The 12,753-nt window shown below is 42.5% G+C and overlaps 1 protein-coding gene across 4 annotated transcripts in view; it reads left to right on the plus strand.

Annotated features, from left to right (window-relative positions):
- Nucleotides 1–12,753, plus strand: part of PHACTR2 (phosphatase and actin regulator 2) — a 72,881-nt gene that overhangs the window by 50,197 nt on the left and 9,931 nt on the right. For all 4 annotated transcript variants that reach the window (XM_059467578.1, XM_059467581.1, XM_059467579.1 and 1 more), the window contains 4 exons: nucleotides 509–1,055; nucleotides 2,775–2,980; nucleotides 5,463–5,619; nucleotides 7,705–7,760. In XM_059467578.1, the coding sequence (XP_059323561.1) occupies nucleotides 509–1,055; nucleotides 2,775–2,980; nucleotides 5,463–5,619; nucleotides 7,705–7,760 (966 nt within the window). The remainder of the gene's footprint in view (nucleotides 1–508; nucleotides 1,056–2,774; nucleotides 2,981–5,462; nucleotides 5,620–7,704; nucleotides 7,761–12,753) is intronic.

Below are 12,753 nucleotides of genomic sequence, written 5' to 3' on the forward strand. Positions count from 1 at the left end.
GCCCAAGTTGGTCACTGGTAAGATGGAGGCCTCCAGTACATATAGGAGGCCTCCAGTGCCTGCTCCCTTCTGAAGGTCATTTGTGCACAGTGGCAGGAGTGGTTTCTGCCCCTCTGCTGTTTGTCATTACATAGGAGGACACCAGTTGCAGTAAAATTTTTTTTAGCTAAGTCACTACACATATTTTTAGAATAAGTTGTGGACTTCTTAGAAGATGTCCAGGCCAGGTGTAACAGGCCAATTCAGAATGCTCAAAACAAACTCCTATCCATTTGTAAGGTTGGTCCTCTCTGCTGTTCTTGGTCAAGTATTCATCATTTCAGTGTCTCCCACACAAAGGTGAAATTGGAACTGCAAAATTTAATCACCTCAAGCATTTACATGAATGTATTGTAGAAGTATCAAATGTATTTTTTTAAGACCAGCACCAGTCAATTCATGCAGAAAATACAGTGCAAAAATCATATAATTGCAAGACTGTAAAATGCCTTTTATTTTCTTGTTTTAGCTGGTTCCTCTCACGCAAAAAAACTACCAGTCTCCAAGTCTTCTTCATCACCATCTCCTTCGTCCACATCATCTCATCCCAAAGCCTCTAAGGAGACTTCCAGCAAATCTGGCACATCAGGGACTCCCAGGGGCAAGAAAAAACCTGGGAAGCAGTCAGCCCCACGAACAGCACCAGACGGGGCTGCTTCCTCCCCCTCAGGTGCGACAGCCGACAGTGTGGCAGCGAAGGCAGAAAAACCCAAGGCTGAGCAAACTCCCGCAGTCACCTTTGACACGGACAACACGGACCAGCCCAGCAAGCTTGTTGTGCCCCCTCCTCCCACCGCTGCCCCTCCTCCACCTCCACTTCCACCTCCTTTTCCTGCTGCAGCTCCTCAGCAGCCTGCTGGCTCCTCAGATGGGCAGGATGTGTCAGACAGCCCTGTGGCAGGGCCGCCAGGCTCGGACACGAAGGCTCTGCTCCCAACCGAGCGTGGCACAGACCCGAGTCCGAGCAGTGCGGCCCCGGGCAGCGCTCCAGGTGCCAGAGGAGACCGCACGGAAAGGTGAGACAGTATGGCTGTCCTGGGGGAGCAGTGAGAGCACAGCCAAGGAAGCCACATTTGTTTGCACTGTAGGCACGTGGGAATCTCTTCTGCTGCTTCTGCTGACTGGGAACTAATCTCAACTCCCTGCTGGGCTGATTTGCTCCCAAGCAGGCAGCACGGGCCGGATAGCTCAGTCCTTCACGGGGGCAGAGCGTCCGAGTACCCAGGCCGCTCTCAGCTGATGGCTACCTTAGCAAGCTTAGTGGATATCAGCTCTTTAGTGATTATCAGCTCTCTTAGGATTTCAGCTCGAGCTTGCTAAGGTGTCCAGGCTAGGCGGGAAGCAGACGTGAGTGAGGAGAAGAAAATGTCCTGGTGTTCCACAGTGATGGTTTTATTGAGGGGTCTGTGAAGGGTTCTAGCAACGGCTTTTCTAACCAGAATGGGCTAAAACAGCCCCTTTTTATAGGGTATAAGGAGATCCAAACTTGTCCAATAGTAGGGGCTAAGGGAAAGTGACCTATGGGGTTACAGAGATAAGCTGGGGTCCAAAAGGCAGAAGACAGGAGCTTCTTTTGCTATTTCACCATGACTTAGCAATTCCTATGGTTAAGCCTCGGCCCTCCATGGGGCCCTAGCCAGCTCGGAGCCTGCTACAGGGAACAGTTTGTGTGGCCCCCAGCACAGTTTGTTCCTTCCCAGCGCCTTCGAGCCTTTCACCTGCAGCACCTCATGTTTCCCCAGAAGGTCGTCGCTCATGACCTGCCTCTTACTTCATTGTGTGGCTGGCACTGGGGTCAGCAGTTCAGCTCAAAGCTGGTGACACTTTTATTTATCTCTCATAAAGGCAAACAAGAAATAATGCCGAATTATAAAGGGGTTCTTTTCTGTAGATGTCTTTTTTTTTCTGTAGATGTCATTAAATATCTCACGGCTAAAGTTCTCGATTCAATAGCTGAATTTGCTTGAACACTTGAAAATGAGGGTTCTTTCAGGCTTCAGTTAGTAGGTGTTTGGTTTTTTACTGCCTAATAACTTGTGTAAATCTCAGGTATTGTAGAAACTGGTCAAGAGAAGAGTCATAATTACCTTTTTTAAGGAAAACAGTTGGCAGAAAAATGAAACTAGCTTATTAATTTGTCTTTTCCCTGTCACAAAAATCAGCATCTTTTATATAAATCCAAGAGGGTTTAGTCTAAATGCCAGTAGCCTAGAGACCTTCCTTTAAATTCTTGCTGGTACATCTGTTGCCAGCTCTACATTCTAGTGCAGCATCTCCCCCTGCTCTACCCTTCCTTTACGTAAAGATTTTCCCAAGGCAAAGGGCAACCTGCTGTTGATCCCCAAATTCATTAGTAATGAGCATGAACATTTTGAACTCAACTGCAATGAGACTGTATCTACAATAAATAGGGTTAGGCTTCCAGAACAGGAAACTTTGCCATCCCATCTGCTCTCCAACTTGGTCCTCTCATCCCCAGCTTTGTGAACTGTTCTTAATGCAGTCTTCACAGCACATAATTCTGGATTGTTTGTATCCTTTTTCCTAACACACATACATAGATACATTTACATATCTGCATATGTTAAAGATGTCTTATATATGTATGTTTTTTAGAAAGGAATTACTTTGATTAACAGAACTTTTATTTTCATCCTTGCTTTTTCAATTGCTTCTCATTGGTGTTTTGTTCTGCTTGCATTGATGTGTCGCCCTACCTGCTCATGAATAAACAGCTTGGCTCCCAAAGAAGACCAGGAAGGGGAGGCTCCAGATGAAGCATTCTCTGAGCTACTGGAGGAGGCTTCTGACGCTGCAGCCCCTCCTGAGAGTGAAAGCAGCAGAGACAGCCACGGCAGTGACTCGGACTCAGACGGGCCGATCCTGTACACAGATGATGACGATGATGATGATGATGATGATGAGAATGCAAGTACTGAAAGTAAGTATCCTGCTCAAAATGCTCCAGGCTGCTGTTCACAGATTGCGTTTTATGAGCGTGCCTGATCCATGCCAGTGTGAGGCAGAGAGAGGAATGGCTGCAGGGAATGCTTTTAAGGGGATTTAGTATTTTGTCACTACTGAGAAATGAGTGCCCTGCTTCTCCCAGGCAATGACAGTCAGAAACCTGCTGAGGCCTGTGCATGGGTGAGAGCATGTCGGGACCCAGGACATTCCTCTGGCTGCCCTGGGTAATTCGAGACCCTGGCAGGGGGCTCAGAGACCTTGGCACGGAGTCAAAAACATCTGTGCCTTCAATTTTATTCCACGGAAAAAATTACCAACTTTGTTTGAAGATTTACAACCCACAAGAGTTTGAGTAGAATAATAGTTAATTTGTCACAGGGTGAAAAAGCAGAATTTTTGGGTTTTCAAATGAGGGTTCAAGAAGCAAGATGGAGGAATCTGGGTGTGTGCTGTCCTTCTTCCCCTTCTTCTTGTCCTCCATCTTCTGCTGGGATGGTGACACTTTTTGATTGGTTTAGAGTAGAAACAGACTGACATAGATGGTAGATATTGGAAAATTATTGTAAATAAAGTACACGTAGATTGTAGTATAAAATGTTAAGACCACCCCAAGGCCAGGTGCTGTGCCACAGCCCAACCTGCTGGACAGATCTCAGCAGGTCAGAGAAAGAATGTAATAGATAAGAAAAAAATAAACAACCTTGAAAAGCAGAACCGACAATACTCGACTTCTTCAGTCACGAGGCTGGGAAATACTTTCTAATACTTCAGGGTCATCTCAACCACAGAAACCTGAGAAGAGCAGATCAATCATTGCAGGGAGGAGAGCAGAGGTGGGAGGAACAGGCTCAGGAGGATGTCAGGGAGGGACAAGGTGGAGACCTTAGGGCATCACAAGCCATTCATTTGGCTTGCCCACACCATGAGTTCCTTGTGGGAGCTACAGGTGTGGTGCATGACAGAGGAGGCCCATCAGTCAGCAGCTTCACTGTCTGAAAGTCACTAGTTCCTCTTTGATCAGGATGTTTTAAGCATTGGAGCAACCTTAGCAGGCAGAGCAGATCACAGTAGATTACGTCTAAGTTTTACAGCTTTGAAATTTCTGGGGTCATGACTCTTATCATCACCTTAACTGGGCAGAAGCCATGCAGTGCTGAAGGGGTTGTCTTGCCCCCATTCTGCCTAATCCTTTCTCCCAGCTGTTTTTCCTTAGGGTAGAGTTCATGTTTATTATTGTAGGAGCAGCTGTCATCGAGCTGATTTTCAACAGAATCTGTGGTTCCCTGATCCAGCTCACACAAAGGCTTCTCCTTTGCTTGGGCAAAGAAGGTGGGAGCAGCAGGCTGTCAGGAGCACAAAGGAGGGCAGACCTCCCTCTGCCTCTCGGGGGTGGCTTTATGTCAGTATGAAATCACCATCAAGCCATGGTTTGAGAGCCTTGCTCACAGCTTTTTTGGAGGAGGTGCCTCACTGTGCTCAACAAGGAAGGTTTGAACGCCACGGTCCAGTGTACCAAAGTGGCATGAGGCAAAATGAACATGTTTTTTGGTTGTTTTTTTTCCTTAGCCACTGGTGCAGGAGAAGGTGAAGTGCTAGGTAGGTCAAGAGGCTGAAGTCTCCTATAGTTCTTTGTTGGGTTTGAATACAACCCAAAGTTATAGAAACCAAAAGTTATTGTGTTCACACCGCAGCACAGTGTCTTATGAAAAGTGAGCTGGGAGCCTGTGGCCTTACCAAACTGCCTTACACAGGGAAAATCTGCCACCTAAGTCATTTGTAGCCCACCTTGGTCAGAATGTCAAGACACGAGGGAAATACTATAAAGGCTGTGAAAAATGTTCCACAGCTGCCTGAAGCTAATGCTGGCCAAGCTGCAAAGCCCTTGTCCCTAGAGTGTTGGTTTTATGCAGAACAGATTGCTGCAGTGTCTGGGGGTTCCTGCCTAGGTTATTTTGCAGGCACTCAGAGCACTTTTCTAAGCTGTATTTTTTGGTTTAGTTTACAAATAACTTAGAGATGGAAAACACTATAAAAGAACTAAGTGGTAATTGATTGAAAAAAAGTTGAAAGAATGAGGGAAATGATGATGGAATGAGACTAAGCCATTTAAGGCTGAAGAAAACGAGCAGCAGGTTGCTAAATATACTAAGCAGATAAATAAGCCAACCTGTAATGTATTAGACTTCAAAGACATTTTAGTGTAGATTTGTCATTTTTATCCTGTCACTTCACAGATGACAAGTGATGTTTGTACCAATTTGGCTTTTCCCTCCAAGCCTTTTAGCTTTTTATTTTCATGAACTGAGCTAAAATTTTTCTTTTGATGTTAATTAAAATTCCTCTCCTGCATGTGGGAACAAGGTTGCTTTGGGGAGGTATTAAAGTTCTCACTGGGAGTTTGTGTCTGTAACCTGAGCATGAATGAACTAAATCTACCCTACTCCTCCTTTCCTCAGGCTCTTTGGCAAGTAAAATTCGTCGTAGGGATACTCTTGCTATCAAACTTGGCAACAGACCATCTAAGAAAGAGTTAGAAGACAAAAACATCTTGCAGCGTACATCCGAAGAGGAGAGGCAGGAAATCAGACATCAGATTGGAACAAAGCTTGTGAGGTATCAGTCACAGGGTCAATGTGGTTTCACTGGGTGGAGATGGAGGAAGAGAATTGAGAACACTGGGTTCATGTTTTAAATGCAGCCCAATGTGCACTGCAGGATCTTTGTGGTACAACTGTCTGGAAAACGGTGGTTTTATTTCTCACAAAACTTTAAATTGTCAATAATAGATTTTCTGTTCTGCAAGAAACAAAACTGGAGAGCTTTTGGAGTTTTGGGTACTTTGGTTAAAAAGGGAAAGAAGAGGAAGAGGGTAAGAATGAGTCCACAACAGTCAATGCTGTGGTTCTGGTTCTTTCTCAGATTTGTTAGCAGAACTTCCACTTGTATACCCATCTCAGGCAGAGCATTAGTTCCTGACCCACAGAGCATGCCTGTGCATGTTGTCTATTCTGACCCTTCTCCTCTTCCTCTGGCTCTCCAAGTCCTCCAATCATGTGCTGATTCCAGCAAAAGAAGTTGAGCTGGTCAGTGTTTAGTGTTTTACTGTACCCAGTGCTGAGACACGTCTTCTCAAACTGTTAAACTGCTGTGGGATGTATATTACTTTCTCCTTCTGGAATTGAGAACATTGCATTAAAAATTCACTTGCCTTTTACAGGTTTTTTTAAAAAAAAAAACTTCGTGTTTATTTTGGCTTTTGTGGTCTCTTAGAATAGACTACAACATGCCTGTATTTTGCTAGACCTGTCCCTGTTTCTGTTTGCCTCAGGAATGTTGTCCAGATTTGGAGGATGTCCTGTGTTTTTTGGAGATTCCCAGATACAGGGTAGTCCTGTTGGTACTGCTCCAGTACAGAGTACACAGCCCTGCATCAACACCCAGAAGCTGAGCTGAATTGCTCTGTGAACTGGGTGTCTGGCCAAGGCAGCTATTTCATTACTGAACTGTAAGAGTGGTACATCTACTGTGCAGAGCCCAAGGGTCATTTTTCTCCTGCCAATAAAGAGGTGTGGTTGTTATCATCACTTTCCTGAACAAATCCCAGCTCTGGTGATCACATCCTGCTTGTCCGTCCTCCCTTAGGGGCTGCAACTGCAGAAGCTGCTTTGGGGTTCTGCTGGAGAGCTGAAAGGCAATGCACACAGCTCTGCTTTGGTGGCAGGAGAAAGATCTGTGTACATCAGGGCTGTGCTCATACCCAAAATCACATCCATGTTTGATGCCAGTTTCTTAAAAATTCCTGGCCTGGTGGTCAGCACCTGGCAGCATCGAGGTCTGGTGGAAAATCTGTTCCCACAGCTCAAGTCAGGGTTGAGTCAGGTCCCCACCTGGGACTTCCTACAGCTGGGACTGGTCACCTGTGGTAAACCTGCCAGTCCCCAGGGACAAATCTGTAAGTCCAAGAGGGATTTGAATTGGATGAGTGTCATGAGGCTAAAGACAGCTTGTAGTGAACTGTGTGAGTGTTGATGAATAGACACCTGTCTTGAACACACATGCAAAATAAGTTTTACTGCTGAAATTTTTCTTGCTCCTTTCCTCAAGTGAACAAGTGGACTTGTTTAGTAAACACAGAGACAATATCAACCATGTACAAATCAGAAAATTATTATCTCAGTTTGGGGTTTTTGTAATGGCAGTTGTTATATTTAGGTAACTAAATAAAATTAGGTTTCAGGTGAAGCTCTTAATTGTATTGTACATACAAATTAATGAGGAATGAACAGCTTATGGATTTTGTTGGTTTTGTTTTTTTAAAAAAACTTTAGTAAGACTTCAAAATATCAAAAATATCAAAATTCATTCAAAATACCTGAGAATAATCTAACAATTGCGCAACTGATTATAGTGATGGTTCTTGGGAACAAAAAAGGTATATGAATTTATTAATAAAATTATGCCTGTGAGGACTATAAATTTGCTAGTACAAATTCTGTAATATTATTCAAGTATCAGTTATTCATGTGTTCAAATGACAACACTACATCTTTTAAAACAAATGGCCAATCTGGTTACATAAGCAGTTGTTATAACTGCCTGGAAATTACTTCCAGAAATTACATTTTTTAAGCTGTATTACAAATCCTAATGTGTCATTTAGATCTGGTTTTAAATCAGTCATTTACTTTGTTCTCACAGGAGGCTTAGCCAGAGGCCCACAACTGAAGAGCTGGAGCAAAGAAATATCCTGAAGCGTAAGTATTTCATTCAGGTTTCATACAGTATTTGCTTAGAAAGGGAGCAGGTGTTGGATTCATATGGAAGTCCATCATTGTTGCTCCAGTATTAGAACCATAACTAGAGAGAAATGATGTTCTAGAAAATAATGTCTCAACACTTGATTTATACACTAACCTGTAATTGTAGCTTTGAAAATTCCATTTATTGAATATGCCAAATTTTACTTGTCACAATCTCACTTCTTGAAGCTGGTCCCAAAGACCAAGAATGACTTGGATACCTTTTAGAAATAGTTCTAGGCTAGTTAACCTTCCCCCTGATTTTTAGGAGGAGGAGGAGAAAGGAATATGAGTTGGAGGTGCAGGTGGGATGGAAGGGCAGAGGTTGAAAGGACGAGTAGAAAGAAGAAAGGCAAAGTGTTCAGCAGAAAGTCAATAGGTATATGTCAGCTACTTCAGCATGCTGGCTTCATATTCACTTCTGACATAAATGTCTTCTGTACTGAAACATGCATGAGAATCTCACTGAATATCTTCCCATTAATTAAATCAATCCTTTTATCTATGCTGAAAAAAAGTCTGTAATTCAAATAGTCAAGGGTGGAGGAAGTACACTAGATATTTACTATTTATACCTATTCTGCCATTTACTTATGTTGCTTCTGTTCTTTGGCTGGCAAACTCTTCAGAACAAGCATTGTTTTGTCCTCCTTTATGAATCTTTCCACAATGAAGCTGTTACCTAAACACACAGTGCCATGCCCAACTCCACCTAGTCCTGTGTTCATCCTGCAGAGGTGGCTAGTACTTGATGGTTAAGTAGAAGAAATAAATGAAGAAAAGACACTTCATAGCAATAAATCAAAAATCACACAAATAGCAAACAAAAAAACTCTTAAGGCATGAGAACTTCTCACACCTGATCAAAGAGTTGGTATGATGCTGTTACGGTATTTCCAGCAATTGTTCAGTAAAGTTGGAGCTCATCCATGCAGGTCTGGTGTCAGCTCTGATGTGTAGCATGCTAATGGAAGGGAAGAAAAGAAAATGGGATGTTTACCTGACAGCATCCATGGACTGATGACTCTGTCACTTGCTCAGCCTAGCAAATCAGGGAGAGGGCAATTATTGGCTTTCAGGCAAACCATCCCGACAATAAAATGCTAATAAAATCTTTGTGCTGTTGTTTGAGTTCTCAAATGCCAAATAGTGCCATATCTTACTGAAAATGGAAGCTACAGTTCATGCTTGCACAGGAGAGGGATCAGGGAACTCCTGTCCAGCACATAATGTGATTAGACTTTCTAAAACTGTAATTTCCAAACCTCTAAATTTCAAAGATAAATAAAAATAAAATTGGAAATAAGAACTTTTTTTATATATGACAAACTGCTTATGCTGGACTGTGTGAGAAGCATAAATCCAAAGCATCTTTGGTGGGCCAGGATACAGCCACTGGGCTGGGAGCACCAGCTGGGCTCCCTTATTGCCCTTTCTCGCTTATCTCGAGGTGACCAAGCCAGCAGCAAACCTGTGATGTATTTAATATCCCCTTTTGCCAGTGTTTATTCCATTCACTGCTCTTGCAATAAGTAGCTCAAAACTGGAAAGCAGTTAATAGATTTCCTCTCCTGTTTCAGCTTGTTTACTTTAAGCTTTTGGCAGCGCACCAGGCTTTGCACTCAGTGCCTCCTGCCATCCTCCCCTGCTGCTGCTGGGGGGTGTCTTAAAGAGGCCAGGGAGAGCGAAAAATGAAGGCTGGGAAGCAGAATTGTAAATCACAAAAAAATCACAGAGGCCCTTGTGAGCACATGAAGGAACTGCTTTTTGCTCATCACTGAGATATAAAATATTTCAAGTTGAAAGTGATCTATTAAAACTAAAGCAAACCAAAACCAAGACAGGGTTTGTGATGAGTCTGACTCAGAGTCCTTTCAGGGTGCAAGTTCTCTCTAAACCATAAGGCACTTATATTTTACATCAAAATTTTTGCCATTCCTTACTGTGGATCATTTGAAAATGTTGGCACGTCTTAAATGCCTTTCTTGGTGTAGTGAGCTTTTGTGAGTAAGTTGGGATTTCTTTCATAAAGTTTCCTTCCTCATATTTTTTAAGCAGTGGATGAGGAGAAAGAGTTATATTATTGTGTGTATGTAAACTGCAGCTAAGGGGATGTATTGTTTTGAGTCATATTTATCAGACTTTGAGGTTACATTAAGTGGTAAAGGTCCTAATGTTTACTTCAGAATAAAGTTCAGCCCAAATCTTCTAAGAGGTTCAGAAAAAAAATCCCTACTTTTTTTCTTTTTTTGTATTTCCAGTTAGTGAGCAAGTTTTTTTTGCAAGAAGCTTTGTTTTGATAATATTTCCAGATACACGAGTTACTGAAAATCCTGTTTCCAAGTACCATCTCAAGACATTGCAGGCGGATTTGTTTAAAAATTGTTTGGATAAAACTATCCAGACTTTTGAGACTTCCCACACTAAAACAAAGTTACGACAACTTAAGAGTCCACTTGAAGGAATACATAAAGCCCTGTGTTTTTTATCAAGGCAGGCTTCTTGTACACTGGCTTTGAACCAACAGTATTTATAGTATTGCATTATGGCAAAGAAACTTTTTAGTCTTCCAAGAATTTCAGATTAAGATAACTGTAATTTTTCCCTGTATTTGTAAGGGACAGTGAATTTCTTGTACAATGCACCTGCACGCCTGCCAGTAATGGCTTTGTAGAAAATGGGGTTTAGCTCTCAAAGCTTGTTAAGGAATATTAATGGTTATCTTTGCTTGTAAGACCAGGAAAGAGAAACAGCTTTGTGCATTTCAGAGCACTGCAAGAAGCAAGTGCTTTATTTGTCTTTTCTTTCTCTTTCCTTAGCAAGCCCACAGAGAACTCTAAACATAGCTAATCCCATAGGGACACAATGGAAAGTTCGGTTTTATGCTCCAGGAGTACTTTTTGGTCAAGAATGGAGCAGTCCTCAGGCAGGAAAATTTGTCTTTTTTCTTCTCCCCTTCTGCTACAAAACAGATGTCCCACAGAAGGTGACCAGATGTAATGTGGTAAAAGTGCAGGAGCAATAATGTATGGTTGACTGGGAAGCTGCTTGTTTGGCTTTGACTGGTGGATTATTTAACTTGACAGCCACAATAACTGATGCTAAACAAAATTGTTTCAATTAGGAGTCAAATCCCAGTTTGACCTCCTAGGAATTGCAGGGAGGGAAGGAGGGAAGCCATAGTTTTGCTGGGATCTAATCAGAGACTTCTTCAAGCACAGGGTGCTTGCTGGGCTGGTTCTTTGCCAGTAGGGCAGCAGCAGGACATCTGAGGAGGGGACTTGCAGCTGAGAATGCTGTGTTTATATTTTCTCTCTCCACATCACACAGATTAGATCTGCTTTTAAGGTGGAAAGCAGTGATAAGTGTGTTCCTGTGCATTAATGTGTTCCTGTTTGGCCAAGTGAGTCACTTCATACCTGCAGCCAAATCTTGGCCCTCTGGCTGGAATTTTCCACAACACCTACAGGAACCAGGAGCACCAGACCCATTATTTTTAGCACCACACATCTTCTTAACTCCCTACAGCAACTTTCAAAACTTTTACCTTAAAAGACCAAAAACACACTGTAGTTTTTACTGTTTGTAGGTATTTGTATCCAGGCAGCGTTTCTGTAGCACCAGGCTTAAAGCAAGACTCTGCCCAGCACGCTGGAGGTGGGAAATTGGTGCTTTAGGTACAAGTCAGTGGAGAGACAGGGGCCTGTGTGCTAAACAGCAGATTCAGTATAATACTAGCAGCCACAAGATTTCAGTCCATTTCCTTTAGCTCTTGACTTTTATTCCTAGAAGTAAACCAGTTTGAATGTATAAAATCCTGTCCCTGACCTCTCATGCAGAAGACTGTCTATTCCCCATGGGTTTGATCCTCTCCTGCTTTTCCCAGGATTTAAGGAAGCTCATGTTGGAATTGGCCTCCAGAAGATGGCCTGTTCCAAGGGGTACCAACACCCTCTGCCCAGTCACTAAGATGCTTGCCCTTTTTGGGGGGTTTTCCCTTGTCTCCCATCTTGCTGTGCAGTCATCTGCTCTCCAAAGGGATCTGGCTTCACAGCTTGGAATAGGCAGCTAACCTTCAACCTTCCTAAATGTCTAGAGAAAGATTTTTAAGGTGTTTTATCCTCCCCCAAAATACAGAGAAACACTATTTCAGGTGCCGTGCTGTTGGTAGTTCTTCCTTAAGGCATACATTAAGCAGTGTGAGCCCTTGTTTCTTACATGAAGCATCTTAGGAAACACTGTAGTTTAGATAGAAAAGAAAGGCCAAGATAATGCACAGCATATTTTACAAACTAAAGTAAGGAAAGGGCAGTACAGTGATGTGTACTTTCAATTGTCTTTTTTTCCTGTTACTGGAGATTGTCTGAGGTAGGACTTAAGCAATTCCATTCATAAGGGGACAAAATTTCTTTATGTCACATGATTCCCAAGTGAACGGAACCCCAAAGTAATAGTTTGTGTTTAATTACCTCAGCTGCTGTGTCTATTGATTGCAAAGACAGGATGTTTAAACAAAAGCCTACAGATTATTTATCTGTCTCAAAACAGCTAGAGACCTTTTGACTTTTTTAGATGAGGATATTACGGGATTAGTTATCCTTTAAAGTTATAATTCCTTAAATAATACCCAACTTATTTATTGATAGATACATAATTAAAAAAATTAAAATGTAGATTAATCTATAACTCTCCAGTTACAGTTATTCTTCAGTTTGAGTCCATTTACAGTTCCTCTATGGAAACAGGCTATCCATTTCTTTTCCATTTAACAGGAAAGCAATTAATAAGCCATAAATTACATCCATATTTCAGTCTCTCAGTAACATCACCATCAACCTGAAATCCAACCTAATCCTGGCAGCAAGCCTGTGCGATTGCACCTTGCTCTTGGAAACCTGATGTTGGTGTTGGAATCTTCTCACAGAGAAGATCTTGGGCAAGCATTGCC

The sequence above is a fragment of the Ammospiza nelsoni genome, chromosome 3, assembly GCF_027579445.1.
Source record: "Ammospiza nelsoni isolate bAmmNel1 chromosome 3, bAmmNel1.pri, whole genome shotgun sequence".
In the NCBI taxonomy this organism is placed as follows: Eukaryota; Metazoa; Chordata; class Aves; order Passeriformes; family Passerellidae; genus Ammospiza; species Ammospiza nelsoni.